The following is a 14052-nucleotide window of genomic DNA, read 5'->3' as shown; positions in this document are numbered from 1 at the left end:
CTCTGCAACGGGAGAGGCCACAGCAGTGAGAGGCCCACGTACTGCAAAAATAAAAATAATAAAAATAATAAAAATAATTCCCCTTCTCTCACTCTATTTAACATTCATGAATGGTCACCTGTCTTTCTGGGTTCCTCAATACTCAGACTGAGGGTACACAGGGTATCAAAGCATTTGGTTCACTATAAAGATATATATTGGTAAATAAATAAGCCATTTAGTTTACACATCAGTTTCAGATAAATTTTATTACTGCTACATTGTTTCTGAGGGTCTGGTCATCTATGTGCCTTTTATTTAGATCTTTGAGAGTGAAGAATGGACCCTGACCTATGATAAATTCACCAAAAAGCCACTCTGTGAAGCTCCTTAGGAGGCAATCTTTCAAGGATGAAAGCCTGCACATGTCTTACAAAATTCAGCAGTACTGCTGGTGAATACTACTTCTTTGTAGGAATTTAAATTCCTAATTTATTTGTTGGATGTGTGACCAGAAGTTGTCAATCAGAAAGGTAAAGGGTTATTACTCTTCTGTTGAAATACAATGTTAGGAAACAATATCATCTCACTGATCTCATTTGACTATGATTTCCAACATCCTACTATGTACGCCAGATACAAAGCACAAAGCCTATTGTTGATTCTTTTTTATACAACCTTGATATACAGTTGGCCTTTGAACAATGTAGGTTTGAACTGTGCAGGTCCACTTATATGTGGATATTTCCAATAGTAAATACTATAGTCCTACACATTCTATGGTTGGTTGAATCCACAGATGCAGAGGAACTGTGGATATGGAGAGTCAATTATAAGTTATACTTGGATTAACCCACACCTTGTTCAAGGATCAACTGTATAGATATATATAAAATCTTTATTTTATATATACACATATAAAATCTTTATATAATTTTTGATATGACTATAAACCATTAATATTTTAGAAGTTGAGATAAAATGTCTACAAAAAAATTAAGCTACCCTCTGTATTTTTTAAAAAAGCATGTTTTAATTTACAAATATAAAAAAATACAGGTATATTTTAATTTTACTTACAGCTGTTTCTCTCCCTGAAAGAATCTATTCTTACTCAAAGGTTTTTTAAGGAAGCTGGTATAAGGAGCAAAACAGGTAAAGTCAACTCCTAACTTAAGGATTAAATAGTAGTCATAGTTGTCATACTTAGCATATTAAAAAATCTCCACTTTTAATTAATATCTAATTAAAATTTTAGATGTTAATATCACCTTGTAAAACACTGTTTTTGAGTCTCAATCTTATCAAAGACCATAAATGAGAGTCTATACTATGCTCCTCAGGTAAAATTTTACAAATAGCACCTCCTTTCTGAAACACTTTGGTCCTAAGTCCTGGAAGAGACAAAACACTGCTTCAGCAGTAACAATGCTCGAGAAGCCTAGCAATGAGATCAAAGCACTAAGAAAGTGCTTTATGTTGTTTGTTAAGTTGTTCTTAAAATAATTCTTGAAATCCTAGGTACCAAATAAACACCTAGAAATTGTTTACTAAGTTGGCATATTTCACTGCCAACTTGGTAAACACATATTTTTTTCATATTTTAACATCTCTGATGGATCTTATAACCTTCAGCATCTTACAATTAATTAGTGACTTTTTTTTTCTTAATGGTATTTAAACAATGGTGTTCTAAAACCAATGGTGTTTTGATCAGTAAAGTAATAAGGTAGGTTCCAAATACACAGTGACACATGGACAAGTGAATGAGAGAATTCATATGTATTGAATCACAATCCTTCCACTCAGAGTGTTACTATATCCACACTTGGTTTCAGACAGTTATAGGAAATAACCAGTTGGTTTTCCCACTTCCTATCATGTGGTAATGGCAACATCTTTCACCAAGTAATAACTATTTTCAGACTGGGCTGTATATGTAGTGTACTTAGTTCTAGGACCATAAAATTCTCAAAAGCCTCAAATAAAAAGTTCTATTTACTATCTTACTTATGTTGATAAGGGTTCCTTCAAATGAAACCACTTACATTTTAAAATATTTTTCTCATATTTTTTCAAACGAGCAATGACAAAGGAAAGATCAATGCCCCAGGTACTTCTTGTAGATAACTTGTTGTACCAGAAAAGTTATTTAGGCATAATTTATAAAAACGCTAGTTACTAAAAATGCATTTTCACCTGTTAAAACCTGGTTAACTCTAAAAAAGTCGATTGCAAATTTCTGATACTCTAAATGTCCATGAGAAAAAACATAGTTCAGTTCTGATCAATCCCTCTAAAACCAGTGCCCACATCAGAAAAATCTATAGAATCCCTTGGCTACAGAGATGAGTTACATTCTCAACCATTAAGGTAAGTCTAAAATCAATAAAAACAATTAATCTAAGGGAAACATCATCATCAGTACATTGATAAATGAAAGACTACAGTCTCTAATTTTACCAGTGAAGCACATTTTTAAAAACACTAAATGGAAAAGAAATTTAATTAAAAATGTAAACTGAAGATACTCACTATATTAATATAATAACAACTATCAAATTCAATTTCAATAATTGGAGATTACAATGATTCCTCAAATATCTCAGAAGCAGTACAGTGTAGCAGTTAAGAGCAGAGTTACTAACCATGTGACCTTGGACAAGTAACCTAACCTCTTTGAGTCTCAGTTTCCTCATCTGTAAAACAGGGATATTAATAATACCTACATCTCACAGGATCATTCTGAAGGTTAAGTGGAATAATATATATAACACATGTGGTATAGTTACTAGCATACAATAAGTGGTCAATATATATTAGCTGACATTTCTATTACCCTAGATTTTAGCATATATTTTAAGCTGGAGTCATTTTTCATATTCATATAACACTCTCCATCAATTTACCTAACAAATATTAATTGGACCTTCAAGGAAATAAAAATAGGCCAATTGGTTGGAGCAGAGTGAACAAGTTGGGAGGGGGAAATTGGCATTAGATGAGACAATGAGGGGCCCTGCAAGACATGTTAAGGATTTTAAAATTCTATCCTAAATGCTATGGGAAATCATTACAGGATTTTATGCAGGAAAGTGCTATGAGATTTGAGTTATAAATCTGGGGAGGAGACAGAAAAGGAAGTGAGGAATCCAGTTTGCAAATCGTTCTGTAGTGTCCTGGCCAAGAGAAGATGGCTGTTTAGAGTAGTGATGGTAATGCAAAAGGCATGATAGCAGTGATAATGAGAAGCAGATGAATTTGGATTATTTTGAACACGAAGGAAACAGAATTTCTGATGTGTTAGGAGCTGTGAGAGACAGAGAAGACCAATACGACATATAGACCTAGGAATGACGTACTTTACATGAAATACTGTTAAAAATACTTATCTAATGAATATATAAAATTTTATAGTAGGTAAAAATTTTAAAATAAAAAACCATGTAATTAATGTAATAATGCCTTTCTCACACAGAACTCAAACTTCAATAAACACCAGCATTTATTAATATATACAATGCAATCAGCAAAGACCTCATAAATTGAAAAGCAATGAAATGAACCAAAATTGCTTGCTTTCAGCATTCAGAGAATAGCTGGTAACAATTCAATGGGAATTAAGAAGATGACTTTGTCTATCACACAAAACTTACATCTTTGCTAACACTTTTAAAATATCTTTAAATGTATCTGTAAAAGCATTTTAATAGGAGAAAACATTTATTTATATTATCTGTAACACATATAACCACCTTTTATTATAACATAGTATATCCATAACCATATGTGTCTTTATAATTGCACGTGCACGCATGCACGCACAGACACACGCTTAAACAAGACTAAGTGCCTAGCATTTCATAGGTACTATATACGGATAAGGATATAAGAAAGAGAGAAGGAAAAGATTAGAAGGGGTAGAGTGAGGAAAAGGATGATGCAAAAGGAAAAAGAAAGAAGAGAAGCAGAGAGGAAGAGAAGATGATGGTTTTAGTTGATGAATGACCTCTTGTTCAGAAAGGGCTGTTGATCTGCAAACAGGTAGATTTGCCTATATGCTTGGTTGGCATCATGACGCTGAGCACACAGGAGCTAAATAAAGCACGCAAGAAAAGGGTGAATATGAGAGCCAGGAGACTCTTACAACAGTTACTGTTTATGTCAAGACCTGCTCATCCCAAGGGACCCATTTTCACATAATCTATAATTATCTCTTTGCTTTAATCGCCTTGTCATTCCTGAGGCTCTCATGGGCACTGGAAGAGGAAAAGCTCATTAACTAAACCTTTTCTCCTCTCTCCAGCCACCCATGGCTTTTAATTGCTTGGTGTGTTATTATCTAGGAGTGCAACTGGGATCATTTTCATAAGAAAGGGAGTAGAGAGAAGGAAGGGAGCCATGAGTCCCTGAGGTATGCACCACAGACAAACCTTTGCTTTCTCAATTATTTATGCCAGCTGAGGTTTTACAGGCTGAATAAATCCATAACTCAAGTTCATTCTGAGCAGTCACATTCTCAAGGGGGAGTTGCCCACTTGCCTATACACACTTGTGCAGACCTCAAAGAATAACCAGAATGTAACAAGACATATGTCATCCATTTTATCACCTATCACCAAAGTGTTAACACAATGTTGATCACAGGCAACACGGTGAAACAGGGAAGGATTTCACTACTACCAGCCAGACAGATGGAGGGAAGCAGGATAATCTTTTTGGTGCTAAGGGCAGTGGTATCAATGGGACAGTAGTATCCCAGAGTGACTCAGCCTACTAAAAGCATAAAAATCCAAATACTCAACTTTTTAAATACAAAATATGTGTAATACATACTCTTGGTGTTTCAGAGTCTTAAATAGATTTGTTAAAAACAGGTTGTTAACAATGTGAAGCTTTGAATAAATAACTAAATGGAATTTTATACTATTTGATTCTATTAGTCACATTAAACCATGTAAACCAAAGCTATGTTGTAGCTTTTTCTCCAATCACATCTCTTTCAGGAAAATTTTAGAGTACAATTTATGTGTAAGTGACTGGCTTTTATGCTACTTTTATTTCAGTTCATATTTTCACCAAAAATACAAAATTAAAGCATAAAATTATCACTTTCTTTCTAGTTTTTTATACTTACAGTTTACCATTTTATAATCAGAACTAGAGAGCAACCAGTGAAAAAATATTTCTGAAATATTTTCAAAATCTATTATGGTTTAAAAATTTTAACTTTGTAAGTCAATGATGAAAGCATCTCTTTAAAATTCTACAGGCTCTTGTGTCTGACCACAGCAGTGACCTCTGGTATTTTCTGCCAAAAGAGTTCATTTGTCTCACAGAACAACTAATCAATTCCAGAGTCCATCAATCACTTTAGTTGTATACTGGTCTGGTCTTGCTTAAAGAAGGTCCAGATGGCTGCCTGTGTAAGTGGGATTAATAAGATTCTGATAGATTACATAGCATCAAACTACAAAATATAACAGGGAAGATCAAATGTTATTGCAGGGTGGGTTGGATACTGTACACGTTTCATTTGTTGTATTTTTAAATCATGTCCTAATTTCTCAATTTATGTGCCAACGTCGAGGTGAAACCTTCTCAGTTATACAAGTCACTGAAAGTGATTCCCTGTTAAGTGAGTCAGTATATGTAGTACAGAAGCATTTGACTCTTTGCAAAGCCCTATACTTATTAACCAGACCTTTTTCTGCCAGTCTGCAGTTTAAATGAAACACAACTGATCTCAAGACTAGAGTCACAACATCTGTTACTCTCTTGTTTCTACAGTTCCAAACTCAGATCTAGTAGCATTGGTCTCCCTTCCTGGTTTGCCATTTTCTTCTGCAAAAGCAAACAACCTGTACCTAATTCCATAGTTAGGTGATTTTAGCTCCCACCATCAGCCCTGTGCCCTGAGTCTCCACTGTGGGGACTCTATGCTTAGTAACAATACTAATAAAACTAATAGTTAAAAGTAACTTATTTTGTGCCACATACTATTCTAGGATGCCTGTGTATAAGTATTCATATAATCCACAAAAATGCTATATGAGAAAGCATAATATACTATAATCATCCCCATTTTATAGATAAGTAACTTGTCCAAGGTCACACAGCTAATAAGAGATGGAACCACCATTTGAATTCCAGCAGGTTCCATAATTTTTTGTACTTAATTAGCCTCACCTTATATCTCCTCCATTATACTACAGAACAATTAACTAGCTTCAGAATGAGAAATTGGTGTCAGGGCTCTGGAATATTAACACAGAGATCTGTACCTATGACATTATATTGTCACTTTCTGTGAAAGAGTGGAAATAAAGGTCAGAACCAAAACAGTCAGGGAGCAAGCTCGGAATTGGCCCCAGTGGCCCTTGGCCCAAGAACATTTACAATAAAAATAAAATGGGCCCTTAACTTGTCACCTACAATGCATATTAGTCAGGAAACTGCCACAACAATGGAGCCCAAGCCTTAGTAAAGGGGTTCATTAGATACTGATTTTCCTAACCTTCAGAGATGTGGAGGGCTTCCCTGGTGGCGCAGTGGTTAAGAATCCACCTGCCAATGCAGGGGACACGCTCGCATGCCACAACTACCGAAGTCCGTGCATCTAGAGCCCATGCTCCACAACAAGAGAAGCCAAAGCAACAAGAAGCCCGTGCACTGCAACGAAGAGTAGCCCCTGCTCGCCCCAACTAGAGAAAGCCCGCGCGCAGCAACGAAGACCCAACGCAGCCAAAAATAAGTAAATAAATTTTTTTAAGTGTGGAAAAAATTATAAGTTTATATATTAAAGTATCCAAAACAGACCTTCAAAATACATTTTTATGTTCTTTTTAAAGGTTCTATACAAGAAAGCTTTTCCTTTCATCCAAGTTTACCATTTGATGTTTCTAAAATTATAAAACCTACTGTCACTTTCACCTCAGCTGAACATTAATTCTGCCAAGAAACTGCAATTAACCTCAATTAAAGCAGTTTTCTCTTCGAAAAATAAAACACCAGATATTAAATTTCACCAAAGTACAAGCAAAATTTGATTATATAAACTTCAACAAATAGCCTGTTTTCACTGTTGTAACTGCATTCTTATACTTAAGAAACAATAGGGACTATATCTGGTCCTTCACTGGAATAAACGAACATTTCATTACACAATAACTTTTATCATGATCTAGTTTGTTACACTGGAATTGTTACAGAATGAATTCTCTAATATAAGAATATGACTAGTTGCTGTGATTTCTGATCTACTGTAGTAGTAACAAAACTACAGTTTGTAACTGAAAGGCTTTCCGTGCCTCTTTCACGTTCACGTTCCTTACTGTTTCATATCTTAACAATATGTTCCAGAATACAATGATTTAGATCCTATCATAAGAAGACTAATACTTGGATGACTTAATGAAATAAGGCCAAGACTAACCAGTTTTGCCAATAGCAGAGGTTCATATTTCACTCAACCAATAAGGTTTATTAAACATACTCAAATGTAGATGCCAAAAACACCAAAAACATACTATTCAAAAGTGAAGAAGCAGGCTTCCCTGGTGGCGCAGTGGTTGAGAGTCCACCTGCCGAGGCAGGGGACACGGGTTCGTGCCCCGGTCTGGGAAGATCCCACATGCCGCAGAGCAGCTGGGCCCGTGAGCCATGGCCGCTGAGCCTGCACGTCCGGAGCCTGTGCTCCGCAACAGGAGAGGCCACAACAGTGAGAGGCCCGCATACCACACACACACAAAAAAAGTGAAGAAGCTGAGAAGCACAAATATCCACGATATTTCATCTCATCATAGGTTCATAATAAACGTGTGTTGAGTTGAATTAAAATCTCTACTTTATGAAGACAAAGCTATATTATTTTGTCACTTTTCTCAAGATCAAAATTCTAAATATTGATTTAAATCTGAGTCACTTCTTTAGGAATTGGGTAGAGGATAAGCAGGTAGGTTAACTTTTCCAGTTTAGTTTAACTCTTAGGAATACTCCAATTACCCAGATATCTACTATCACATCAATAGGAGTACATTTGATTTGCTTTCTGTTCTGCAGAGCTACTGTGATCAGTCACGTCACTGGATATTACAAAAGAAACTGTATTCAACGTGTCATTTTGAAAAATACTAGAGTCTAGGAGCCCTTAAGGAAATCAGTACACAAAATAAAGATCACTATTTATAGATAAGTGATTGATATTATTAGAAAGTTAAGTATAGTGATTTTAAAAAAGCAAAGTTAAGAAACTACCTCCATTTAATTATCTAACTAGGAAAGTGGTCTATACATTTCTTTAGGAAAAGGGGTGAGGATGGGCATGTCTGATTTATGATAGGGCCACTAGGCTAACTGTGTGAGCCAGTCACTAAACTTTCAGCCCCTTGGGGGAAGCAGCTGTGGATACCTCCCAAGCTCTGGGCATTTTTACTAGGTACCTACTAAGTTCTGGGAACTTCCCCAGATACTGAGAATACACAGATGGATAAAATACTACCCTTGCTCTCCAAAAACTAACAGTTTAGCAGAAAGGACAAATTTTTAAAAATTATAATCCAATGTAGCATAATGTCACAGATGCTATAACAAAAGTGTGAATGAAAGACTATGGGGGGCTTCCCTGGTGGCACAGTAGTTCAGAGTCCACCTGCCGATGCAGGGGACACGGGTTCGTGCCCCGGTCCAGGAAGATCCCACATGCTGCGGAGCGGCTGGTTCTGTGAGCCATGCCCGCTGAGCCTGCGCATCCAGAGCCTGTGCTCCTCAACGGAAGAGGCCGCAACAGTGAGAGGCCCGCGTACCGCAAAAAAAAAAAAAAAAAAAAAAAAGACTATGGGAACACAGAGAAGGAATGACTAATCTCCCCTCCTAGAAAAATGACTCTAAGGGTTTACTGACTTGATTTGAACATTTAATAAACTTTGATTAATATGGTTAAGGTTCTAATATGCCATTTTTTAGAAGCTCTAAGTAGAGAATATTTACAAATTAAGAACCCCCCAAACATGTTCTGATTCTATAAGGGTTAAGGGGAAGGGGGAGTTAAACTCTGAAAATGTTTTTTAAACTGTTCTTCCTCAAAACTACATGGGCTTCTCAGAGCTTTCAGGGTACCTCAAGGGATCAGGGTGGCAAATGTACTCCAGGCCAGCAGCATTCTTAAAGGGTATCTTCACCCCCCTCAAATCTCCATCAGTCTTCCACTATATCACCCCAAGTAGACATTTAATCTTAGTAAAAAACGATGTGCTTGCTATGCAAATAGATTCAAGACAGGGCCCTTAGTATTAGCTGGTCATTAACTAGAAACTATGAGCATTTGAAGTTTTTGATTCATAGGGGTATCAATAGCTTTCCTTCTAGAATGCTACCTGGGAGTTCTTATCACTAATTATTTATGTGGTGAATAATGTCAGCAACTCTTTTGCAAGAGTGAAGCATAAAATTTTGGTACAATTTCCTCTTCATTCTATGAAGATAGATATTTCCCTTCAATTTAGGTGAACTTAATTTTCCACTTGAAAATTAGAGCTCATTTATTTCATGTTAATAAGAAAAGTAAAGCTCAGGTGACGCAGAAGGGTAAGAGCATCAGAAGTTCCTATTTCTTGTTTTTGCTTGTAAAGTAACCATCTTAGAAGAATGTGTCACATGGCTTTAAAGCAGGATAGAATCCTTTTTCTGATTTACACAGTGTGTAAAGAAAACAATAATCCAAGAAATTTCATACATAACATACAAAATTTAAGGACCTTTGTTAAATAATGCAACATGACCTTTAAAACTTTTTTAATTTTGTTAAAAATACATGACATAAAATTTATCATCTTAACCATCTCTAAGTGGCCGGTTTGGTAGTATTAAGTATATTCACATTGTTGTGCAACCAGTCTCCAGAACTTTTTCATCTTGTAAAGCTGAAATGATTTTTAACTTGTAGCTAGAATAAATAAACTACAGAAATTAAAATATTTAAAAGAAATGATATTTTGAGGAAAACTAATGAGAACAACAACAAAAATCCACAGCTTTAGATTGAGACACAAAACCCTGCCCTACCAACTGCTTACGTGGCAGGAAGGTTATTACCTGGCACTGATTCAGATACTTACAGATTTTAAAGATTATACGCATAAAAATTTATTTCCTGCCATTTATTATCCTCCTAGAGATACCACCAAATCGGTTTCATGTTAAGAAAAAGTTCTTCAAATGAAAGTTTTGGGTATTAAATAAATAAATAAATTTATAAACACACACACAATGTATACATACACACACATACTATACATATATGTATATACCCCTATTGTTGAAGACCAAAAAAGAATTTACCTGATGATTTCTTCGTGATACAGAGAACTAACAACTGGCCCACCAAAACCAGTATTTGCTTCTTTTCCTTTCTTCTCTGGTGACTGTGGTTGGGGGGGGGAGGGGGGGATTGGTGGAAAAAAGACACATGGATTAAAGCAGTGTGCATTTAAACCGGTTACAAAATACTACTCTGTTAAGGAACACTAATATTTGATGATCCACCATTTCTCTAAGGCCCTAGTGACAATTTTAGGATGGCATCAGGAAGGCAAGAGGACTCTCAGGTCATCACAGCAGCAGAATGAATACCCTCTATCAAGCTAAGGTTATTCCACTACTGTCTTCTGGAGCCACCTAAGAGCCATTCCCCTAGCTGATTATGTTAGCTATGTTCACTGTGGAAAACAGAGACATTCAGTGTGGAAAAATGAAAACAAAATATGAAATATAAATACCAGACCTGAATGTGATCAGGAAAATCATATCTAGGTTAACAAAATTAAAGTTCCCAAATAAGCAACTAAATTGTAATAAAACTTAAAATTTAACCATAAAAAAATAAAGAAAATATTTTTAGGTGGCAAGAAGGAAGGATGAGAAGGTAGAAGGGAGACAGGAAAGAGGTTGAGGTCTAAAATAAAAGAAAAAAAGCAAACGTATGGAAACGCTTTCCAAAATCAAGTATTCAGTAGGCTCTGTCCCTCTATGTTCTCAAAAAGCACAAGGTTAAGATTAAATTTAAAAATAAGATTCTTCCAAAACATGTATGTAGAAGCAGTGAACCTGGATATTACTGTTGTCTGAAAGATCAAATTGCAACCTGTGCAAAAGCCCACATCTCTTGCAATATTGACAGTTTTTAGGCCAGGATACCCTACAAAAATAAAAACTCTGATTCTGAACATAAGTATTACCTTAGAGTCAAAATTACTTTTATTATTTAATTTGACTGCAAAAATAATTAGTTTCACTTCAGAAAAATATAGACAGTTCCCCTATACGTGTTTTTTTTTTTCTTACTTTACAGAAGGGGTTTTGCTTTATTGTTACTTTTTTTGTTTGTTTCTTTTGATCTGTGAACCACTGGGCTGAGGAAAAGATCCTTTAGGCAACATATTCTGTCAGTTCGTAACACCATTAGAGGAACTAAAGTTTCAAGAAATGGTGCAGATTTTTGAGGTGAAGTCGGTTATCAATTTATGACAGAAACAAAGGTATAATGTCATAAACAACAACTACCACCATGATTAAATAATAAAGTATACAAAGTACAATAGCCTGATGTTGGCAAAAAAGAAGCACAAAGTAAATGCAAGTTCCCTCTCTCCTCTGAGGACCAAGTCTTAGAGTATAAATGCTGCAAAGAATTTTCAGGATAGAGAATGTTTTCCCTTATACTAAAAAAGCACAATCCAAAGGGAGAACTTACTTTATTTAATCCAATTACATTCTGAATACATACTCCATTAGTAGGATAAAGTTGAAACATACTTGCTGCCCAAGAGATGCTTGCTAAATGAATAACAAAATTGGAAGTGAAAAAACTGGATACCAAAGGAAAAAAAGAGGGAGAGAGAATCAAGTATAGAGTGTCAAGCACAGTTTCCTGAAAAAGAACTGACTCCAAGAAGATAACATAGCAGAAAATCTAGGTGACCTTAGATTTGCAATTACTTTTTAGAAACAACACCAAAACCATGATCCATGAAAGAAAAAAACTGATGTTAGTGTTTATTAAAATTAAAAATGTCTGCTCTGTGAAAGACACCATTAAGAGAATGAAATGACAAACCACAAACTGGGAAAAAAAACCTTTGCAAACACAAATCTATTAAATGACTAGTATTCAAAATATATCTTAAAAGACTCTTAAAACTCAACAATAAGAAAACAAATAGAAAATTACAGGCCAATATTGATGGTGAACATAGATGTAAAACTCCTCAAGAAAATATTAGCAAACCAAATTCAACAAAACATTAAAAGGATTAAACACCATGATCAAGTAGGATTTATCCTAGGAATGCAAAGATGGCTCAACACCCACAAATCAATCAATGTGATATATCACATTAACAAAATTAAGGATAAGATCATATGATCATCTCAACAGATGCAGAAAAAGCATTTGATAAAATTCAATATCTGTTCATGATAAAAACTCTGAACAAAGCGGGTACACAGGGAATGTACCTCAACATAATAAAGGCCATATATGACAAGCCCACAACTAACATCATACTCAACAGTAAAAAGCTGAAAGCTTTACCTCCAAGATCAGGAACAAGACAAGGATGCCCATTCTTACCACTTTTATTCAACAATGTATTCGAAGTCCTAGCCACAGCAATTAAGCAAGAAAAAGAAATAAAGGCACCCAAATTAGAAAGGAAGAAGTAAAATTATCTCCTTTCATAGACAACATGATCGTATACACAGACAACCCTAAAGACATACTCCCCCCCTCACCAATCAATCTGTTAGAGGTAACAAATGATTCCAGAAAAGTTACAGGATACAAAATTAACATACCAAAATCATGTCATGTCTGAGGGAGACAGAAGATAAAAAGGTTTTCTAATATTAAAAAGTGATGAGTGCTATAGAAAAAAAATTAGTGTAGGGAAGAGGGTTGGAATTTTAAATAAGATGGTCTGGGAGGGCCTGAGAAGGTCATTTGAATAAAGACATAAAGGAAGTAAACAAGTGAGTCCTGCACATATCTGGGGGAAATTGTCCCATGAATAGGAAACAGCCATTGCAAAGGCCCTGTGGTGAGGGTATGCTTAGAATGTTAGAGAACTGAGGTGTTCATGTCTTTTGCCTGAAAGCAATTAATGTATTTTAGGGGGCAAGACTAGAAGCAAAAACACATGGTTGTTCACAAGACAATCATAGTTTCTATCAGTGTCACTCACTGAAACCCTTAACATGAAGTAGGCAATTCAGAATAGATACCTGTAGTTTGCTTGGTAATTATTTGCTGTGAAAATACATACTACTAATTAGGAGTTATATGGTATTGGAAAGGGATGAGTATATTTCTTTCACTTAGTTAACAGCCTTTATTTTTTAGAATAGTTTTATGTTTAAAGAAAAATGAGCAGAAGGTACAGAGTGTTCCCATATACCCCTCTCCTCAATTTTCCCCTATTATTAACATCTTGCGTTAGTGTGGTACATTTGTTACAATAGATGGGCCAATATTAACGGATTGTTATTAGTTAAAATCCAGTTTACATTAGGGTTCATCTTCTGTGTTGCACATGGGTTTTGACAAGTGTATAATAACATGTGTCCACATTACAATATCATTCAGAATAGTTTCACTGCCCTAAAATTCCTATGCTCCAGTTATTCATCCCTCTCTCCCTCTGAAGCCCTGGCAACTACTGATCTTTTTACTGTCCTCATAGTTTTACCTTTTCCAGAACATCACACAGTTGGAATCATACAGTATGTAATCTTTCTTTCACTTAACAATATGCATTTTAAGTTCCTTCATGTCTTTTCATGGTTTGACAGCCCATTTCTTTAGGAAAAAAAACTCTTAGTTTTTGGGAAAAAAACCCATAAAACTTACCATCTTAACCATTTTTATGTGTAAAGTTCAGTAGTGTTAACTATATTCTACTTCCCCTGTATCAAAACAAAAAATTTTTCTCCAATCTTCACCATAAGAATGTGGTGGGCCCTGGGGGTCAAAACCCATGAAAGCAGGGGGCCTTCCTAAGGCTGAGCCCCTGGAAGCTT

At 35.4% G+C, this 14052-nt stretch overlaps 1 protein-coding gene across 4 annotated transcripts in view; it reads right to left on the bottom strand.

Annotated features, from left to right (window-relative positions):
* ACBD6 (acyl-CoA binding domain containing 6) overlaps positions 1-14052 on the bottom strand; it is a 228571-nt gene that overhangs the window by 151187 nt on the left and 63332 nt on the right. For all 4 annotated transcript variants that reach the window (XM_079929795.1, XM_079929796.1, XM_079929797.1 and 1 more), the window contains exon 4: positions 10318-10400. In XM_079929795.1, the coding sequence (XP_079785921.1) occupies positions 10318-10400 (83 nt within the window). The remainder of the gene's footprint in view (positions 1-10317; positions 10401-14052) is intronic.

The sequence above is a fragment of the Stenella coeruleoalba genome (genome assembly GCF_951394435.1).
Source record: "Stenella coeruleoalba genome assembly, chromosome: 1".
NCBI lineage: Eukaryota > Metazoa > Chordata > Mammalia > Artiodactyla > Delphinidae > Stenella > Stenella coeruleoalba.
This window is presented reverse-complemented; position numbering and strand designations above follow the sequence as displayed.